Genomic DNA, 18473 nt, shown 5'->3' on the forward strand with positions numbered 1-18473 from the left:
TCCCCGTCCGTGCATATCAGCTTCTCTCCTCCCAGTATATACGGTTCCTTTCTATTATTAATCCCCATATGCATTACTCTGCATTTCTCTGCATTGAATTTTAGTTGCCAGGCATTAGACCATTCCTCTAACTTTTGCAGATCCTTTTTCATATTTTCCACTCCCTCTTCGGTGTCTACTCTGTTACAAATCTTGGTATCATCTGCAAAAAGGCACACTTTTCCTTCTAACCCTTCAGCAATGTCACTTACATACATATTGAACAGGATTGGCCCCAGCACCGAACCCTGAGGGACTCCACTAGTCACCTTTCCTTTCTTCGAGCGACTTCCATTAACCACCACCCTCTGGCGTCTGTCCGACAGCCAGTTTCTGACCCAGTTCACCACTTTGGGTCCTAACTTCAGCCCTTCAAGTTTGTTCAACAGCCTCCTATGAGGAACTGTATCAAAGGCTTTGCTGAAATCCAAGTAAATTACATCTAGCATATGTGATTTATACATTTTGGGAGTCAAACAAGTAAAGGTTAACTATAACGCTTCACTGGATTTAATCATATTCAGTCTATAGTGCAGCTTTTAACTGTTAGTGAATAGGTTTATTTTGTTAAGGAAGGAGAAAAATGCTCATTTTCATTGATCAAATTTGTCCAAAGTAAGTGGTACTATACAGCTGGAAATTAATTACAGATGTGCAGGTCTCTTCTCTGAGATGAGGGCTGATATGGAAATATTATATATCAAAACTAAAAATGCAACAGCAATTCTATAGCACATTATATGCAAACATATTTGTCCTTTGTGCTAAAAATCACCTCAATACAGAATTCTGCAAAAACAACTGCACACACAGGAATTAACAGTACAAAACAGTAAGGGGAACAGCAAAAATAACTCATCTAACAATGTATATTTGAACATGTTAATAGGATAAAATTTACTGCTATTGCATGGCAGGTAATTGATTCTAGCCGAATTAAGTTAATGAGCCTCATGGTGTGAAGAAATCCTTCAGGAGGCACCAGCTTTCAGCTTGGATAACAGCATTTCATTCTTACGGCACTCCTGCAAAGGAAAACGAAACACAACTGCTTTAAAGACTGCTATTGCTGCAAACACTGGTGAACATGACCTCCAAATCTCATTTTCATGGGCTACGTACACTTTGAAGCTTAACATTGGCAGAAGGTTAACAAAGGATATCTGAGTTTCTCAACCCAGTCCTTGGTCCTTGCCCAAGTCGGTCTGATTTTCAAGATATCCACAATGAACATGTATGAGATATTTGCACGCACAGCCTCCATTGTACACAAATGTATCTCATGCATACTCATTGTGGATATCTTGAAAACAAGGCTGGGTTGAGAACCCCCGAGGTAAACTATTGTAATAGGAACTCAAGATAACTCCTTGGTTAGGTGATAATGACCATTTAGGTTCTTGGCATTCACTTTCAGTCTTCAAGGACCACTAACTGGAGTATCATGAAAACCTCACCTAATGAATAGACATGAGAGAGATTTGCCTGCCTATTACCTCCATTGTAGGCAAATCTCTCTCATGCATATTGGTTCTTTAGGGGGTACTTGAAAACTTGACTTGTTGGTGGACCTTGAGGACTGGGAGAAAAGGTTCTAGGTTAACCATTTAATAACTTTCCAATTTTCTTTCTGTTTAATCCTTAGCATCTCCTCTATTTTTTAGATGCACATCCACTTCTTGAATGACGTTCAGGTAGTAAAAAAAAGAGATGCATTGGAGTAAGTTATTTATAGAGTGCATGGTTGAAAATCTTAGCTTAAGGTTGAAATGTTGGATTCCAGCACAAAGATGGCTCCTTTACATCCTAGTAGGTTAATTCTCTGACCCGGGGCTTATTTTACACTGCATGCCAGTGTTTGGCTTTTTAGCACATACATAGGCTTTTCTGCAGCTGGGTTTGAGCACTAGCTTGCTTTCCTGTCTTTTCTTAAGTTACATTTATCTTCATATGCTTCAAGTATTAAGCCTTTTCTTAATTTACTCCCCCTTTTACGAAGCTGTGTTATGCCTTTTTAGTGCGGGCCAAGGCAGCTTTAGCTCAGACATTCATAGAATTCCTATGAGCGTTGGAGCTAATACCGCTGTGGCTGGCAATAAAAAAGCCTAACATGACTTTGTAAAAGGGGGAGGGGAAGGTAGTTTAATTTGTTGACTTGATAAACAAGATTACTGTCATGGATTAATCATAGGGAAAGACATTATCTGTCATTTCTTTATTTCATCTGATGTCCTACTATGACACCACATGTAAATTTCTAAACATGAAAGCACACAAATATAATTAGTCTCATTAGAATTATATAAAAGTCAGTCCAACTATTAAATTTTACATTTAAAAAATTTGATGTTTGCCAACAAAATTAAATCAATACGAGTCCATCAAGCACAGTAGACTCTGTCATCCAGAACGCTCAAGCAACCAGCAAAAAATAATAATCATCCAATCAAATACTGTAATATTCTCAATAAAAATGAAAATAAAATCAATTTCTGATGGAAATGGAAATTTAAGAGTAAACTTGGCATGCCACACCTGACTATGCTCATGCTTTGCCTACCACATGTCCAATAGTCTATCTGGAACAGTTTATGGTATGGAACAGTATGGGGTATAGTATTAGGCCTCAATCAACCAGAAACTACATTTATCTGGCACCTACCAATCCCCATGGGTACCGGTTAACTGAGAGTCTACTGTATTAGGTTAGCAATGCAGAAATGATGTGTTGCAGAAGGAGCCCACTTTACTAGAATTTGATATCAAGAACATACCCCAGTGGGCTCCTCCAGGAACATCTCTTCTCCTCCTACTGCTCAAAGGATAACTATACACTGGCTTCTAATTTGACTGTGTAGCTCCACAGTTTCTGCTCATGAGGGCAATGTGTTTGACCCCTAGTGAGTCTAACAGCCAAATAAAGCAGAGCCACCTTGGAGAGTGAAAAGGAAGCTCATTTGACCTATTATTAATATTAAAAGTAACAAATCTTAACAATTCTTGGATTTCATATTGAGGATTACAAGTCCTATTTTCTTTTAAACTTAAATGACTTGCTTATCTCAAATGTTGGAACTATCAAGCCTTAATTTCTTTGCTTTCCATTTAGCTAATTTGCATTCTTCATTCACTTTACATTTGGGAGTATATACATTTGAAGTTGATTTGTTCTTACAAGTACATAGGTCAGGGAAGACCTAGCAGATTGGCCTGCTACAAATGATATCCACAAAATATTAATGTGGTCTCCACTGTATGCAATCTATCCCCCCTGCATACTCATGGTGGATATCCTGAAAATTTGACTGGCTAGGTATGTCCTGAGGACTGAGCTGAGAATCCAAGTTTCAAGTTTTATTAAAATTTTATTATACCGCCAAATCAAATTTCAAAGTGGTGTACACTTCTCCCTCGTTATTCGCGGGGGATACGGGCAGAGCCAGACCGCGAATGGCGAAAAACCGCGATTATCCAGCGCTGACCCACCCCCACCTCCCTGCCGCCTTCCCGGCCTTACCTGGTGGTCTAGAGGGCTTTCGGGGCAGGAGGGATCTTCCTACGCTCCTGCCCCGTGCAGATCGCTATGAGGAAATGGCTGCTGTGAGTTCCTGTAGTCTCTCGAGACTACGTCGGGAACTCCCTACGGCCATTTCCTCATGGCAATCTGCACGGGGCAGGAGCGTAGGAAGATCGCTCCTGCCCCGAAATCCCTCTAGACCACCAGGTAAGGCCGGGAAGGCGGCAGGGAGGTAAAAAAATATGTTTTTTTTATTTTCCCCCTCCCCAGAAAAAAAATTGCGATTATGTGAAATCACGAGTGCAGAAACCACGAATGGGGAGGGGGAAGTGTACATCCAAAGGTTAAAAAGTACTGTGTTTCTCCAAAAATAAGCCCTAGAAAGATTTTGGGGGTAGGTCTTAATATAAGCCCTACCCCAATAATAAGCCCTAGTTAGATTGCCCCCGAAGCCCATCTTGAATGCCCCCTGTTTAGAGTGCTGCCGACACTGCTTTTTGGCAGGAGGTATGTCGGTTTTGCGGTGGGAGGATCGGCGTGGTTCTGCATGGGGGGGATGGGAGGGAAGGAGGGATAGATGCTGCAGAGGGAAGGCACAAGGGAATGGTTGAGAGGGGAGGAAAGATGCTGCACATGTGGGGAAGAGAAAAGAAGAGGATTGGGGTGGGAGGATTTGAAGGGAGAGATGATCATTGTACATGAAAAAAATAAAACATCCCCCCAAAATAAGTGCAAGTGCATTTTTTGGATCCAAAATTAATATAAGACATTGTCTTATTTTTGAGGAAACACAGTACATATATGTATAAATACAGAACACTAAGTTTTGGGTTGTCATACAAAGACTTGACAGGACGAACAGACAAACTGGAACAAGCGGAAATTGGTAGAACTACATTATTTAAAGTAAAAAGCATAAATGGGAACAACACAAGGAAAGGGATCAGGTGTCAGGAAGTTCAATAAGATTCAGGAAAGTTGTGTCCTTAACAAGACGGTTAGACATTTAAAAGCGCCCTTAAAAAGGTAGGTTTTTAATTTGGACTTGAAGTCAGTTAAAGATGCGTCTTCTCTTAGGTAGTTCAGCATAGCGCTCCAGAGGGCAGGAGCTGTAACCGTGAAAATGTTTCAGTGCATCGTATTGACGTGTCTCAAGGATGGAATAGCAAGTAAGTTTTGAGATGTGGAGTGGAGGGACCTTTGGGTGGTGTATGGAATGAACAATCTTCATAAAGTCTGGAGAATTGGTAGAACGGATTTTAAATGTTAATAAAAAAATGCTATTCTATGTTCTATAGGAAGCCAGTGGGTCTTAATGAGTAGCGGCGTAAAGTTGAATATAACTTAGATTGCGGTATTTTGCACGATCTGTAAACGTTTTATTTCCTTCTGAGTTATGCCTTTATAGAGAGAATTACAGTAATCCAGGTGTGAAATTATCAATGGTGTAGAGAAAGGGTGGGCAACGCCAGTCCTCGAGGACCAGAATCCAGTCGGGTTTTCAGGATTTCCCCAATGAATATGCATTGAAAGCAGTGCATGCAAATAGATCTCATGCATATTCATTGGGGAAAACCTGAAAACCCGACTGGATTCCGGCCCTCAAGGACCGGAGTTGCCCACCCCTGGTATAGAGCCTAAATACATGGCCTCAGGAATTGTTTTGATGTAAATGCTCTCTATTTTTTTTTTTTTTTTAATATAGATGAAGGATCTGAAGAAACAAGCTTAATATCCAAGGCTGCATCACACTGACTACAAGTGGTACAGAACCACATGGAGCAGATACAGATCTGCACACCTACTGCAGGCTGCTTACATGTATTAAGAACATAAGAACAGTCATGCTGGGTCAGAACAATGGTCCATCTAGCCCAGGAGCCTGCTTTCAACATCTTACCTCTTTAAACTCCTTCACTGTTTTGAAGTAGAGTCTCTGTTTCTCTAGTAACTCCAAATACTCATCATTTAACTGGTCTCGTCGCATTTTGTTTTCTTGTTTCTTTTTCTCCATCTGTTAAGAACATTCAGAAACTTTAAAATGCGACATACACTAAAATGTTAATTTCCTTCAAATTAATCCTATGTTCACATGAAATCTATGTGTTTTTCCAAATTATTCTGCAAGGAAAGGGTGACTCATTAAAAGCTGTGGGATTCCACAACCGGATCAGAGTGGGATCCGGATTACAGCTGTGTAGGTGGTATGGGCAAAAGTCTTACAAACCTTTCAACATATCCTTTAGTAAGAATAATTTCATTTCAGTTATTCATCACCTGCCTATCTTAAAACCTCTAAGCAAGGATCAACAGAAACAAGATTCCAAAACTCCCCAGAAGCAGCCGGGAACCCTCCTGAACTGCGGCAGTTAAGCCGTTCACCTGCTCCTGCCTGTTCCCTGCTCGCACCGCAACTGACATTTCCAGGGCTCCCAGGCCACCTCTCTTCCTCCGGGGCTCGGCGTGTGAGCAAGCTCCGCCCCCCAGTAACAGCTGGGAACACTCCTGAACTGCAGCAGTTGAGCCGTTTGCCTGCTCCTGCCTTTTGCCTGCTTACACTGCAACTGACATTTCCAGGGCTCCCAGGCCACCTCTCTTCCTCCAGGGCTTGGCGTGTGAGCGAGCTCCGCCCCCCAGAAGCAGCCGGGAACCCTCCTGAACTGCGACAGTTGAGCCGTTCGCCTGCTCCTGCCTTTTGCCTACTCCTACCGATACCGGCGAATCGCGCTACAACCGACTCAACCGCTGATTGTCCGCTGGCTTCGGCCATTGAGAGGAGTGTCCCCCACAGCCACCGCCACCACCGCGAAGGGAAGGCCATGGTTAGCCCAGATGGCATGGTCACCGAGGAGCCGCGCACGGTCAAAATGGCACAATACCTGTCCAAAAAGAGACAAATTCATCAGGTTTGGCATGCAGGAGGAGGATGTGAACTTCTCGGTCGAGTTCGAAAAGCAGAGACACTGGATTTGGGGCTTCCGATGTGTTGGCAAGGATTGGATGATACCTGGTGAAATTTGGCGGCCTAACAGTGAAGTCATCTCAATCTGGACTTTAATACGACTGTTCTGATTTTTTATTTGTAACTTTTTTTCCAGTTTATGTTTCATTGTTAATTTCATTCATTGATTTGCCCCTTGTTTTGTTTTATTTTTTAACATTTGAATTTCTCCAGAATTCTATTGCTCAATGGTTCCCCCTTTCTGCAGCTATTCCTATCTCTCTTCTTTTCTACCTTTCAAAGTCCTTGGATCAATGTAGTCTTGTTGGAATTTTTATTTTCTTATTTTTTTCTTCTATTTCTATTTCTTACTTTTATTACTCAACTAATTGTTAATTTTCCAGGTACTTCAGTTAGATTGTGAGCCTTCGGGACAGTAAGGGAAGTTCTAAGTACCTATTCTTTATTTATTTATCTTTATTTATTCATCTTATTTTTATTGTATCCTTTAATGTATATTTTCTCTGTAAACCTATATTACTTATAATTTTAATGCATACTATTGTCTATTTTCTGTAAACCGCTTAGAATCCTAACGGAGTTTAGCGGTATATAAGAAAAATAAATTACATTACAACAAAAGGATTCTAAAGAGACAGAAAAGTTAGATCCTTCCGATGCCTGTTGTTGCCTAATAGATATTTTTGCTTTTGGAAGGTCTTATGCCATTTCAGAACTTCGCAACGTCCACTGCACATTATGGGCTCCTTTTACTAAGGTGCGCTAGCGTTTTTAGTGTACGCACAAGATTAGTGTGCGCTAGCCGAAAAATTACCGCCTGCTTAAAAGGATGCGGGAGCGGCTAGCACGTGCACTAAAACTGCTAGCACGCCTTTGTAAAAGGAGCCCTATGTCTTAAGGAGAATCCACATTATGTGACATATTTTTCTTTTTATTTGCAATTTCAAATGCTTTCTCTTTAAAGACGCCTATAACTGAAAAAAATCTTACACATAAGTAGACACTTCCACTCCATTTAACTTTCCCCTCTCTCCTAATGTATTTTCCTTTTATGCATTCTTTATAAGAAATTGTAGCTCTTCCCTTTTTTCCCCCAATGTTTTCCAGTTATAAGATGTTTTAATTAGTCGGTGTATATCTAATAATATTAAACTGTTTGTTTCCCAGCTATTTTAAATTATTATGTACGCTTTGTACCGTTGGATAAGCGTTTAATCATAAATTTAAATAAACTATGAAACCCCCCCAAAAAAAAACAAAAACAAAAAAAACTATGAAAGAGTAAACCACCTGGGATTTTGCTGGATATTTTCCACCCTTAGAGAGATGAAGCATTCTGCTAGCTCTGGAAATAAAAATGATTTTTCATGTTTTACACATGGTTTTCACAATGAAAATATCTCCGATTTCAGCGAGTTCAAATTTATTTATTTCATTTTCTATCCCATCCTCCCCAACGAGCTCAGAAAGGGTTACAGGCTAACATACATAAAGACATGACAGTTTAACATACATAGAATACAGTCAATATAAGATACAGTTGATGTATTTTCAAAACAATATGCTCATCTAAACTTGATCTATACATAGGATCTAGTTCTAATGTACATTTTTCTTTCATTGTTACTTAAAAGTAATATACATTTCCTTTATGGTCTCTGGAATGATAACTTTCAGACTTAGAGGGTAATTTCTGAACAGGGAGCTTAAAAAATGTTAATCAAAGCACTTGTGTGACATAGGCATTAGAGAATGACACGGTGACAAAATTCATCACCGTTCCCATCCCCGCGGATAACCGCGGGAAACCATCTTCATGTCATTCTTTAAGGAAAGAGGGAAGAATCAGAGTATGAATGGCCACAACCACTGACCCGCAAGCTTTGCTTTGAAGAATGCTGGTTTAGAAGGATTGAAGTTGAGATAGACACTACAGAATGACAGTCTCTGGTATCCAGAGCAGATATTGTGATGTCATAATACCTCATTCCACCAGTGCCTAAGAGCCAATCACATCAGTGATGTCACAATGGCTTCATTATCCTTGGCTCACATAAGCACAGCCACTGACCCGCAAGCTTTGCTTTGAAGAATGCTGGTGTAGAAGGACAGAGGATGAAATAGACACTAGAAAATGACATGGGTTTATTTCCCGCGGTTATCCGCGGGGATGGGAACGGTGATGAATTTTGTCACCGTGTCATTCTCTAATAGGCATCATAGACACCTATGTGCTCTTTTAAAATAAGCTCTAACAATGACCCTCAGTAGCACACACATTTATAACATAGTAGACGGTGGCAGGTAAAGTTCTGTGTGGTCCATCCAGTCTGCCCAACAGGATGGCCAGAGCTGTGCCTATCACTCTATGCAGCCCCAATCACCCATGTTTTCGGTTGGTGGAGAAAAGTTCTCAGCCCAACCAATTTCCTAAATTCTGAGCATGGCTTTGCCACTGTAGCTGAAAAGAGTGTTATCTTATTTCATTAAATGCCCATTTGCAGAAATGAAATTCTATGTTTTGACATCGTTTCAGATCATTGATTGAAACGGAGAAATGCCTATGCATCCCCCCAGGAAGGTCGCTCCTGTTAGAAACTGCCCGCAAATGCTCCTACAGCCACTTCATCCCCCAACTCTGGAACCCCCGCAAATCAGATTACAGAACTCATTGATGACCTTCTGGAACGCTGTAAAGGCCCTCCTCTTCAACTAAAATTCCAACTGCAGTCAACCCCCATCACCCCCTTAAATTCCCCCTTCCTTCTGCACTCACTTCTCCATTCTTAACCTAAACTTAAGTTGCTGTATAGTCTTTGTACTGTCCAAATGTATTCCACATGTGAATGTTTGCTTGTAACCCGTTCTGAGCTACTAGGAGGACGGGATAGAAATTGAATTAAATAAAAATAAATATCCACATCATTCTCTCCTTGGTTGAGCTGAGAACTTTTTAGCACCCCCTTGTTGTCGAGTCTCTACCATGCCAACCATATAGGTAGCCAAACATGATAGAAATCTTGGTTATAACCATATATCATCCCCGCATAATGCTGACAGTATTCAACTTACCAGTCAAGATATTTCTCCCCCCTCCCCTCCTCCCCGAGCTGATCAGCATCCTTGCTCGCAGCGCATGACAAAGTCTTGCATACTGTGTGCAGTTCTGGTCACTGTATTTAAAAAAAAGATATAGCAGAATTCAAAAAGTTAAAGAGAAGGGCGACAAAAAATGATAAAAGATTTGGGACAACTTCCCTATGAGGAGAGGCTAAAATAGCTAGGGCTCTCCAGCTTAGAGAAGAGATGGCTCAGGGGTGACATGATATGATAAAATACTTGAGTGGAGTAGAAAACGTAGATGTGAATCACTTATTTACTCTTTCCAAAAAATACTAAGACTAGGGGACATGTGAAGAAGCTACTAAGTAGTAGATTTAAAATAAATCTGAGAAATGATTTCTTCACATAATATGTAATTAAATTCTGGAGATCGTTGCCAGAGAATGTGGTAAAATCAGTTACTTTAGCAGGGTTTAAAAAAGGTCTGGATAATTTCTTAAAAGAGAAGTCCATAGGCCATTATTAAGATGGCTTGGGGAAATCCGCTGCTTATTCTTATGATAAGCAGCATAAAATCTGTTTTTACTACTTGGGATCTAGCTAGGTACTTGGGACCTGGGTTGGCCACTGCTGGAAAAAGGATACTAGGCTTGATGGACCTTCAGTCTATCCTAGTGTGGCAATTCTTATGTTCGACACTGGAGTTGCCAAAGCTTTACCTGTCTTTTGCCATTCACGGAACACAGACCATTTAATAGTGGTCTCAAACTCGGGGGCCACATGCAGCCCACCAGGTACTCTTTGGAGGCCCTCGGTATGTTAACATTGTTCTGGAATGTTGCCCGCTTCACTGCTGTAACCTCACACAAACGCTTTCCTGCATCTGTATGCGATTGTGAGGTGGAGTAAAGAGGATAATTGCGTACAGACGCAGGAAAGCGCTTACATGAACATAAGAAGAAATTGCCTCCGCTGAGTCAGACCAGAGGTCCATCTCGCCCAGCGGTCCGCTCTCGCGGCGGCCCATCAGGCCCACTGCCTGAACAGTGGTCTCTGACTAATTTTACCATTTACCTCTACTCCTATCTGTACCCCTCAATCCCTTGGTCCTCCAGGTACCTGTCCAGACCTTCTTTGAAGCCCTATAGCGTACTTCTGCCTATCACATCCTCCGGCAGCGCGTTCCATGTATCCACCACCCTCTGGGTGAAAAAGAACTTCCTGGCGTTTGTTCTAAACCTTCCCCCTCTCAATTTCTCCGAGTGCCCCCTTGTACTTGTGGTTCCCCATAGTTTGAAAACTCTGTCCCTGTCCACTTTTTCTATGCCCTTCATGATCTTGAAGGTTTCTATCATGTCTCCTCTAAGTCGTCGCTTTTCCAGCGAGAAAAGCCCCAGCTTTTTCAGTCTGTCAGTATATGAGAGGTTCCCCATACCCTTTATTAGTTTAGTTGCTCTTCTCTGGACTCTCTCAAGTACCGCCATGTCCTTCTTGACGTACGGCGACCAGTACTGGACACAGTACTCCAGGTGTGGGCGCACCATTGCATGATACAGTGGCAGGATGACTTCCTTCATCCTGGTCGTGATACCTTTCTTAATGATACCCAACATTCTGTTCGCTTTCCTTGAGGCTGTGGCATGAGGTGGGCAATGTTCCAGAATGTCAGGTAACCATTGGAGGCAGTGCAGCTTGTGCGTGTGTAATAATTTCGTGAACTCTTGCGAAATTAGGCATCTCTCCTGGCAGTGACTGCTTGATGCGGCTACCGGACACTTAAGGCACAAGTCGGATACTGATTCTCCCCTCTACAAAAAAGCCTAGAGATCTACACCAAAATCTTGCCTCTTGCAGTTGATACTTTACAATCTAAATCACTTTTTTGCATGAAGTAACTCTTTATAGTTTATAAATCTTTCCTTAATTGCTTTTGATAATTTCAGCTATACACAGCCGAAAGCAGTGCAACATGCAGAAAGTGAAAAACTACAGAGTTTTACCTCGTGTAAAGTTGTCTTTTCTTCAATAAGACATTAACTATTTTTTCTGCGGCCCTCCAAGTACCTACAAATCCAAAATGTGGCCCTGCAAAGAGTTTGAGTTGGAGACCACTGGTTTAACATATCTCTAGCTTATAACCATGTCTAGCATCGGCTTCAGTTCCCCCATGCTCGATTTTCTTTCAGTCTTTTGCAGGACACAAATACCTGATTGAAAGGTATAGATATGTGCTTATACTCTCTGAATGTGCACACATTTTATAACCCGATGAGTGCTAAATGTAATATTTTACAACTGTGAAGGTTAAATTGTAACCCGTTCTGGGCTCTTTGGGGAGTACAGGATATGAAACCCCAAACTATGCCCGTGTGAACACCTATGTGCAGATTTTGCAAAAGTAACTGCTGTCTTTTGGCGTGCCTACTTTTCACTTGCATACCTTCGTGCAATTTTAAAGTTTCTTCCTTGGCGTCATCTTCCTCTTGTTCTCTATTCCATGTGGGTGTATCTTCATCATTCCTCTGATGTTTGTGTTCTTCCACTCTCCTCCTGTACTCCTCGAGCTCTCTGACTTCTTCCTCAATGTGTCTCTCTCTCATGAAGTCTTCAGCTGTCCTGATTGGGTCTTCTGCGATGTAAAGTCCTTCCAGTTCCTGTATCCTGTCCTTCAGTTGCCTAACTTCCTTCTTCAAGCTTTTCAGCTCCTGACACCGACTACATACATATGACTGCCTGTTTCCAAGTGTGAAACATGCTTTACACGTGTTAGAGACTTCACTTATCGATGTTTCAGAAAGGGCAACTTTTGTTTCATTGGATTTTGAACAAGAGCTAAACTCAATAATGAAATAATATTTCTGTAATTCTTAAAAGTTGCTCTGTGAGCAAAAAAAATTGGATTTATCCAGATTTAGGGCTCCTTTTACAAAGGTGCGTTAGGGCTTTAACGCGTGGAATAGCGCGCGCTAAATTTCCCCGCGTGCTAGACCTTAATACCAGCATTGAGCTGGCATTAGTTCTAGAAGTGTAGCGCGGGTTTAGTGTGTGCTAAAAATGCTAGCGCACCTTAGTATAAGGACCCTTAGTGAAAGAGACACAAGATAGAAGAATTTCTTTCAATGAGAGAAGAAGTAAAAAGACAGGGGGGATCTTTTCTGTTGGCATATCCATGTAAATGTTTGATACACTACCTGGGTAATAAGTATGTGTTCTTTGTTCCAGATCAATTGAGATCTTTTTGGGGGGACCTTTAGAATCTTTCCAGGGGAATTGTGAATTAGCCTATTGAGTATGAGGATCGGGTTGTCTTGCAATAATTGCTTTTTTCCCCTCTCCTAATTGTGAGCCTCTCTCCCATTAATTTGTGGTCTAAGGAGGAGTTAATTTCTTTGTGTGTTTCCTGTTTGGAATGACTATTCTTTGACATGTGCAATTTGCTTGTTACATACATTTCAAAGTTATAAATAAAGAATAAAAAGAAAAATGCTTTCCATGTAGAAAAACCTTATCCAAGAGGAAGAAACAAATATTGCAAATCAGCCAAAACATACATTCTCATTTCAGAATGACCGGTGAAAAAAATGTCCCTGCAACTGTAAATTTACAAATAACACAAGTTACTTCAGATGGCGATAGGTTGGGGCTGCACTGAATATAGAAGTGAGAATGAAACCTTCATACAAGCAAAAACCATGATAATAATAATAATAAAAGCTTTCAGTTTAATAAATGTATTTCCCCGACTCCAAATAGACACTATAACATGTCGGCAATAAATCAATCAAAGTACATTCTGAAACCTTGCAGACTGGACTGAAATAAATTGGTACATTTTAATAGTTTCAGTTCAAATGACTGCAGGAGAAAGGGTCGGAAATAGAACTACACCAGCTTCAAATCTGACACACAAAAATCGTCCACATGTTTACTCTGTCTCTTTGGTGCTCAATTTCCAGTTAAGCTACCACAGAGTGGAGGAACGTTGAAAGGAAATCCGGGGGCATAATTAAGCAAGTCCCCAATGCTTTACATGGGGCTGTGTAAGAATTACAATAATACACATTATGCCAGAGGTACATCCTTGAAATTGTACTGTACTCTGCAGAAGGATTATATAAATCAATGATGATAAAAGAAGGAAGATGAGATAATGTAAGATTTGTATGGGAGTTGCAGGCACAATTTGTATCATGCTTCACAGCCCAGTCCCACTTTTTCTGCACCCGGACTAAATTGTTGCATACTCTGTAATTTAGACCAGTTCCTTATATCTTGCTGTGGTGTAAACAAAATAAATAAAAAATACTTTTCCTGGTGAGATCCAAGATGACGTGGGGGGGCGCTCCTTACCAGCGATCTCTGCTCCGCCCTCTTTCCCACCTGTGCATTGCCCGGCTGAGCTGACTTGTTGCTATTGACGTTCTTGCTCTAGCAGGTGGTCTCCTGCCAGAGCGTTGAATTTTCTTCCGTGTTGGCTTCTCAGGCTGCATTTTGCAATGTGGAAGAGGAAGGGAGCCTCCTAGCTGAATCCTCCGGCAGCTAGGGGCTCCAGAAACTCTGTGAAGATGACGCTGGATTTTGGAGTGATGTGTCAGCAAAAGGAGACACCCATGAACTCGGGACACAGAATCTTTCTATGGACCTTAGTTTTGATCAGGCTTCTCTTAGCCCGATCCAGGGGCAGGCCCCTCTCAGCCCAGGAGAGAGACGTCTGTGGAGGAGAAGGTTCCCCAGTTGACCCGAGAAAAGATAAGGATGGTGATCCCTGGAGGAGCAGTGGGAGGAGGTTCTCTGGAGAAGAGGACTCCCCCTGAAGCCCAGTCAATGGCACCCAATACAGATGTGGGTAAGATCTTATCCTCTGGGACTAACAGTGATCATTTTGAAGAGTTGAGTAAACCTGCAGTAGTTAATATGGATTAACTGTGGAGAGCCATAGTAACTATGGACTCTAACCTTAAAAAAGCAGTTTCTATGGTACGTTCTGATTGTGTATCTATCAACTCCCAGGTTAATATTCTTGGGATAATGTTAAAAGAACAAAGTGAGAAATTACAGAAGCATGAAGAACAGATTCATGCAATTAAAACCCTAGAATTGAAGATGGTTAAAGAAAGATCTTCTATTCAAAGAAAATTAGAATATATGGAAAATAAGTAGAGAAGGAATAACTTGAGATTACTGAATTTTCCTAAATCTTCAATAATTCCTGGAGATATTTGAAAGAGACTTTGTTAATTCCAATGGAAAGTTTACCATCAATAATTAGAGCTCAGTATATTTCCTTGGGAAAGAAATGCAATAGCTATACCCCTATAGGACCAGAGGAAGCTGAAAAGATGGATATGAATTTAACACATTTTTTGGAAATGATAACTGAAAGAAATGATAACTGATATGGAAATGATAACTGAAACAACTACACTCATAGTAACATTAGCATTGGAGTTTGATAAGAGATCTGATTCTCCGCAATTACTTTAGACATATGAATGACACCTTTTTCGGTTCTTCGATTTGATGTGACCCAGAAGAGAAGAGAAGACTTTTTGGTTTATAGCCTGAGGGTCTTGGTTTTAGGCGCATCCTTTGTTTTGAAATTTCCTGCTAAATGTTGTGTGTCACTAGAAGGAAAAATTTACTTTTTTTTTTGAACCGAAACAATTGATGGAATTTATTGTGGCTAAGGGGGGAGTGATTATTGATTCAGTGGCTCTACCTGCAGTTTCATGAACCGTTTTTCAGGGGTTTGTTCTCCTATCTGCCCTCATGATATAAGTGTATTTTTTCTCTCTTTATTTTTATTACTTGTGCTTGGATCATAATTTGTGGACTAAATAATTAATAATAATTTCTTTTGTTTTCTTTTTCCATCACAGTGGCCGGTGTTGGCTGACCAAGTGTGGCAAATTTAATTTCCAATATGTATTCAAGTAGATTTACTTGTTTATATTTGAAAATTTGAATAAATAATGAAAAAAATAAAGACTTTTCCTCTCTGTTAGGTCCTGTCTCACCTTCACTGTCTAACACCAGCTCTAGCGTGACACATGTTTCAAATCTGACATATTGTAATTGCAAAATACTGTAGAAAATTATTTTTTTTCTACCTTCTACTGCCATATCCAACATTTGTTTTTCTTCCCCACTGTCTACCATCTCCCCCTTTCTCTCCTGCTTTGTGCCCTGGGTCAAACCTCTATTCCGCTCTATGCAGCATCTTTCTCTTCCTCTCCTCCATTATGATGTACAACATTTCTTTCTCTCTCCCCTTGCACCATCTCTCCCTACCCTCCACTCTATGGCCAACATTTTTCCCTCTCTCTTTTCCATGCATGTCTCCCTCCCCTCCACCATAAGCAGGATTTCTCTCTTAACCCTTTCTACCTCTTCTCCCTTTCTACCTCTTCTCCCTCGCCTCCATCCCAACAATTCTTACTCTCTCGTTTCATGTGTAGCATCTTTATTCCCCTCCCACCCATTCCCCTGAGTAGCATCTTTCCATCCCTCCCACCCTCCCAATCCCTGTGCAATAGTTTTTCTATCCCTTCCTCCCATCACCCAGTGCAGCAGCATTGTGAAACCAGCCATACCTCTGAGGCTTCCTAAAGAAGCAGCAGCAGCATCGCTCTGAACAGGCTACTCATGGCCTGCCCCACTAGGGCTTCCCTCTGCCACATCATCAGTGATGCGGCAGAAGTAAAGACCCCAGCAGAGTCATGGACCCCTTTAAGAATCTTCTGAAAGCAATGGACCTCCCCTTTCCCAGAAATATTCACATAAACACAACTTTGCATGCAGTGAATATAATGTATTTTATTTTTACGAGATTTGATTGTCTCATACATATATGACATATACAAAGTATTATTAAACTTTAAAGTAAACAATCCAAAAAAAACCACACTCCTTTTTTATGCAAAAAGTAATGGCTGCTCATTATAACAAATTAAAACAGATCTACTACTACTACCTTTACTACTACATCTACTACTTGCCCTGTATTGGTAGCATGGAATATTGCTACACCTTGGGTTTTGGCCAGGTACTAGTGACCTGGATTGGCCACTGTGAGAACGGGCTACTGGGCTTGATGGACCATGGTCTGACCCATTGAGGCTATTCTTATGTTCTTATGTACTCTTCAAGTTTATTTAAAAATTTGATCACAAAATCATAATCCAATGCGATTTACAAATAGCGATAAAATCGGGGTAAAAAAAGAAAAGCACATTGATTAAACCAGACAGTTAACACAACTTTTGACCAACCAAACACAACAGAGAAAAAAAGAAAAAAAAGATTAAATACAATTTGTAAACAAAATAAAAAGGAATAGGTAATGAAACAATAGGATGGGAAAAGGTTACCCGCTCAATTTTCACTTAACAGCATTATTAATCTGTGAGAAAAATCAACAGTACCGGACTGTATAGTGAATATAAATGTTAATTTCTATCTGAAACCCATCCAAGGACCTCCTAGGGGTTCACAGACCCCAGGTTAAGAACCCCTTCTATAGGTGGTCCGAATAATAGGCACCAAGCATCAAGACATCTTTTCGGTGGTAGCCCCCCAGCTTTGGAACACTTTCCCCACCCTTATTAGTGAATAAAATAACTGAGACCGGTTTAAATCTCTTCCTAAAACATACTTAAAGAAGCTTTTAATATATAATTCCTCTCCTGGGATTTTTCTGTTCTCCGTTTAATAGTCTCTCGCTCTACTTCTAAAAGAATCAGATCCTTGTACCCCCCCCATTCCTTTTGTTTTGCTCCTTTTATGTTCCCTATCCTATATTGATTGTATTTCCACCCCTATTCCCTCTATATCTTGTTAGTCTTGTTTAGTGTCTTCTTTTTGGTAACTCCATTTATTGGTATTGTTGTATTCTTTTGACTTGTACTGTCACAGGCGTTTTTGATTTGATCCCCCCCGTTTTTATATGTAAATCGCTTAGAAATTGTATAAGCGATAGCATCAAATTTTAATGAAAACTTGAAACTTTCTTAATGTAGTTGGTTTACTATTTGAAGTTTTTTTTAATCCAAAAATTACAAGAGAAGGCTTACAAAGAATCAATCTGTGCAGCTCAGTTTCCTGGTAATAAAATTAACATCTTAAAAATGAGCTCTTCAGATTGTCTATGCATAACAAAGGTCACACCCATGGTCAATCCAATTGATACTGTTTATTTGATAATCACATCCAATTACATCCTAATAAATGTTTTAGGAAGCTCAGAAGGATTCCTCAGGGAAAATAGTATTACATGAGGCCCATTCTATTGTTTCTTAATAAAAGTATATTACCATAAAATATTCAGTTGGTTAAATTAAAACATACACTAAAACTATTTATTCTGTAGCACATCTACCCATAGGCAAAACTATACAGATGGTCATATGAAAAAGTTCTTTCTCCGTAGAGATTACAATTTAGTCAAGACACATATGCAAAGCAAACAGGCTTTGGGAAATAAACCTTCTTACAGAAAAACGTTGGGTTTGGCGAAGCATTTGAATATAGTCAGAATGTGAACATACAGTACATCAAGTAAGGAAGTGTGTTCTAGGCATAAAATAGGGTGTCAGGGGTGTCAAAGTCCCTCCTCGAGGGCCGCAATCCAGTCAGGTTTTCAGGATTTCTCCAATGAATACGCATGAGATCTATTTGCATGTACTGCTTTCATTGTATGCTAATAGAGCTCATGCATATTCATTGGTGAAATCCTGAAAACCCATCTGGATTGCAGCCCTCGAGGAGGGACTTTGACACCCCTGCAGTAGAGCAAGGCAGCAAACAAAGATAAGAGAGATTTGCCCAATGAATGGAAAGAAGAGAGGCAAAGAGGAGCTGCAGGGGAAAGGGAGATGATTGAATGGTCTGCAG

The 18473-nt window shown here is 40.5% G+C and overlaps 1 protein-coding gene across 1 annotated transcript in view; it reads right to left on the minus strand.

Annotated features, from left to right (window-relative positions):
* Positions 1-550: 550 nt before the first annotated feature.
* The window catches only part of CCDC93 (coiled-coil domain containing 93), a 223743-nt gene continuing 205820 nt past the window's right edge, over positions 551-18473 (minus strand). The window contains exons 22-23 of the mRNA XM_033946543.1: positions 5457-5570; positions 551-1064 (exon numbers count right to left, since the gene is read on the minus strand). Of these exons, the coding sequence (XP_033802434.1) occupies positions 1011-1064; positions 5457-5570 (168 nt within the window). The 3' untranslated portion in view covers positions 551-1010. The remainder of the gene's footprint in view (positions 1065-5456; positions 5571-18473) is intronic.

This window comes from Geotrypetes seraphini, chromosome 5 (genome assembly GCF_902459505.1).
Source record: "Geotrypetes seraphini chromosome 5, aGeoSer1.1, whole genome shotgun sequence".
Classification (NCBI taxonomy): domain Eukaryota; kingdom Metazoa; phylum Chordata; class Amphibia; order Gymnophiona; family Dermophiidae; genus Geotrypetes; species Geotrypetes seraphini.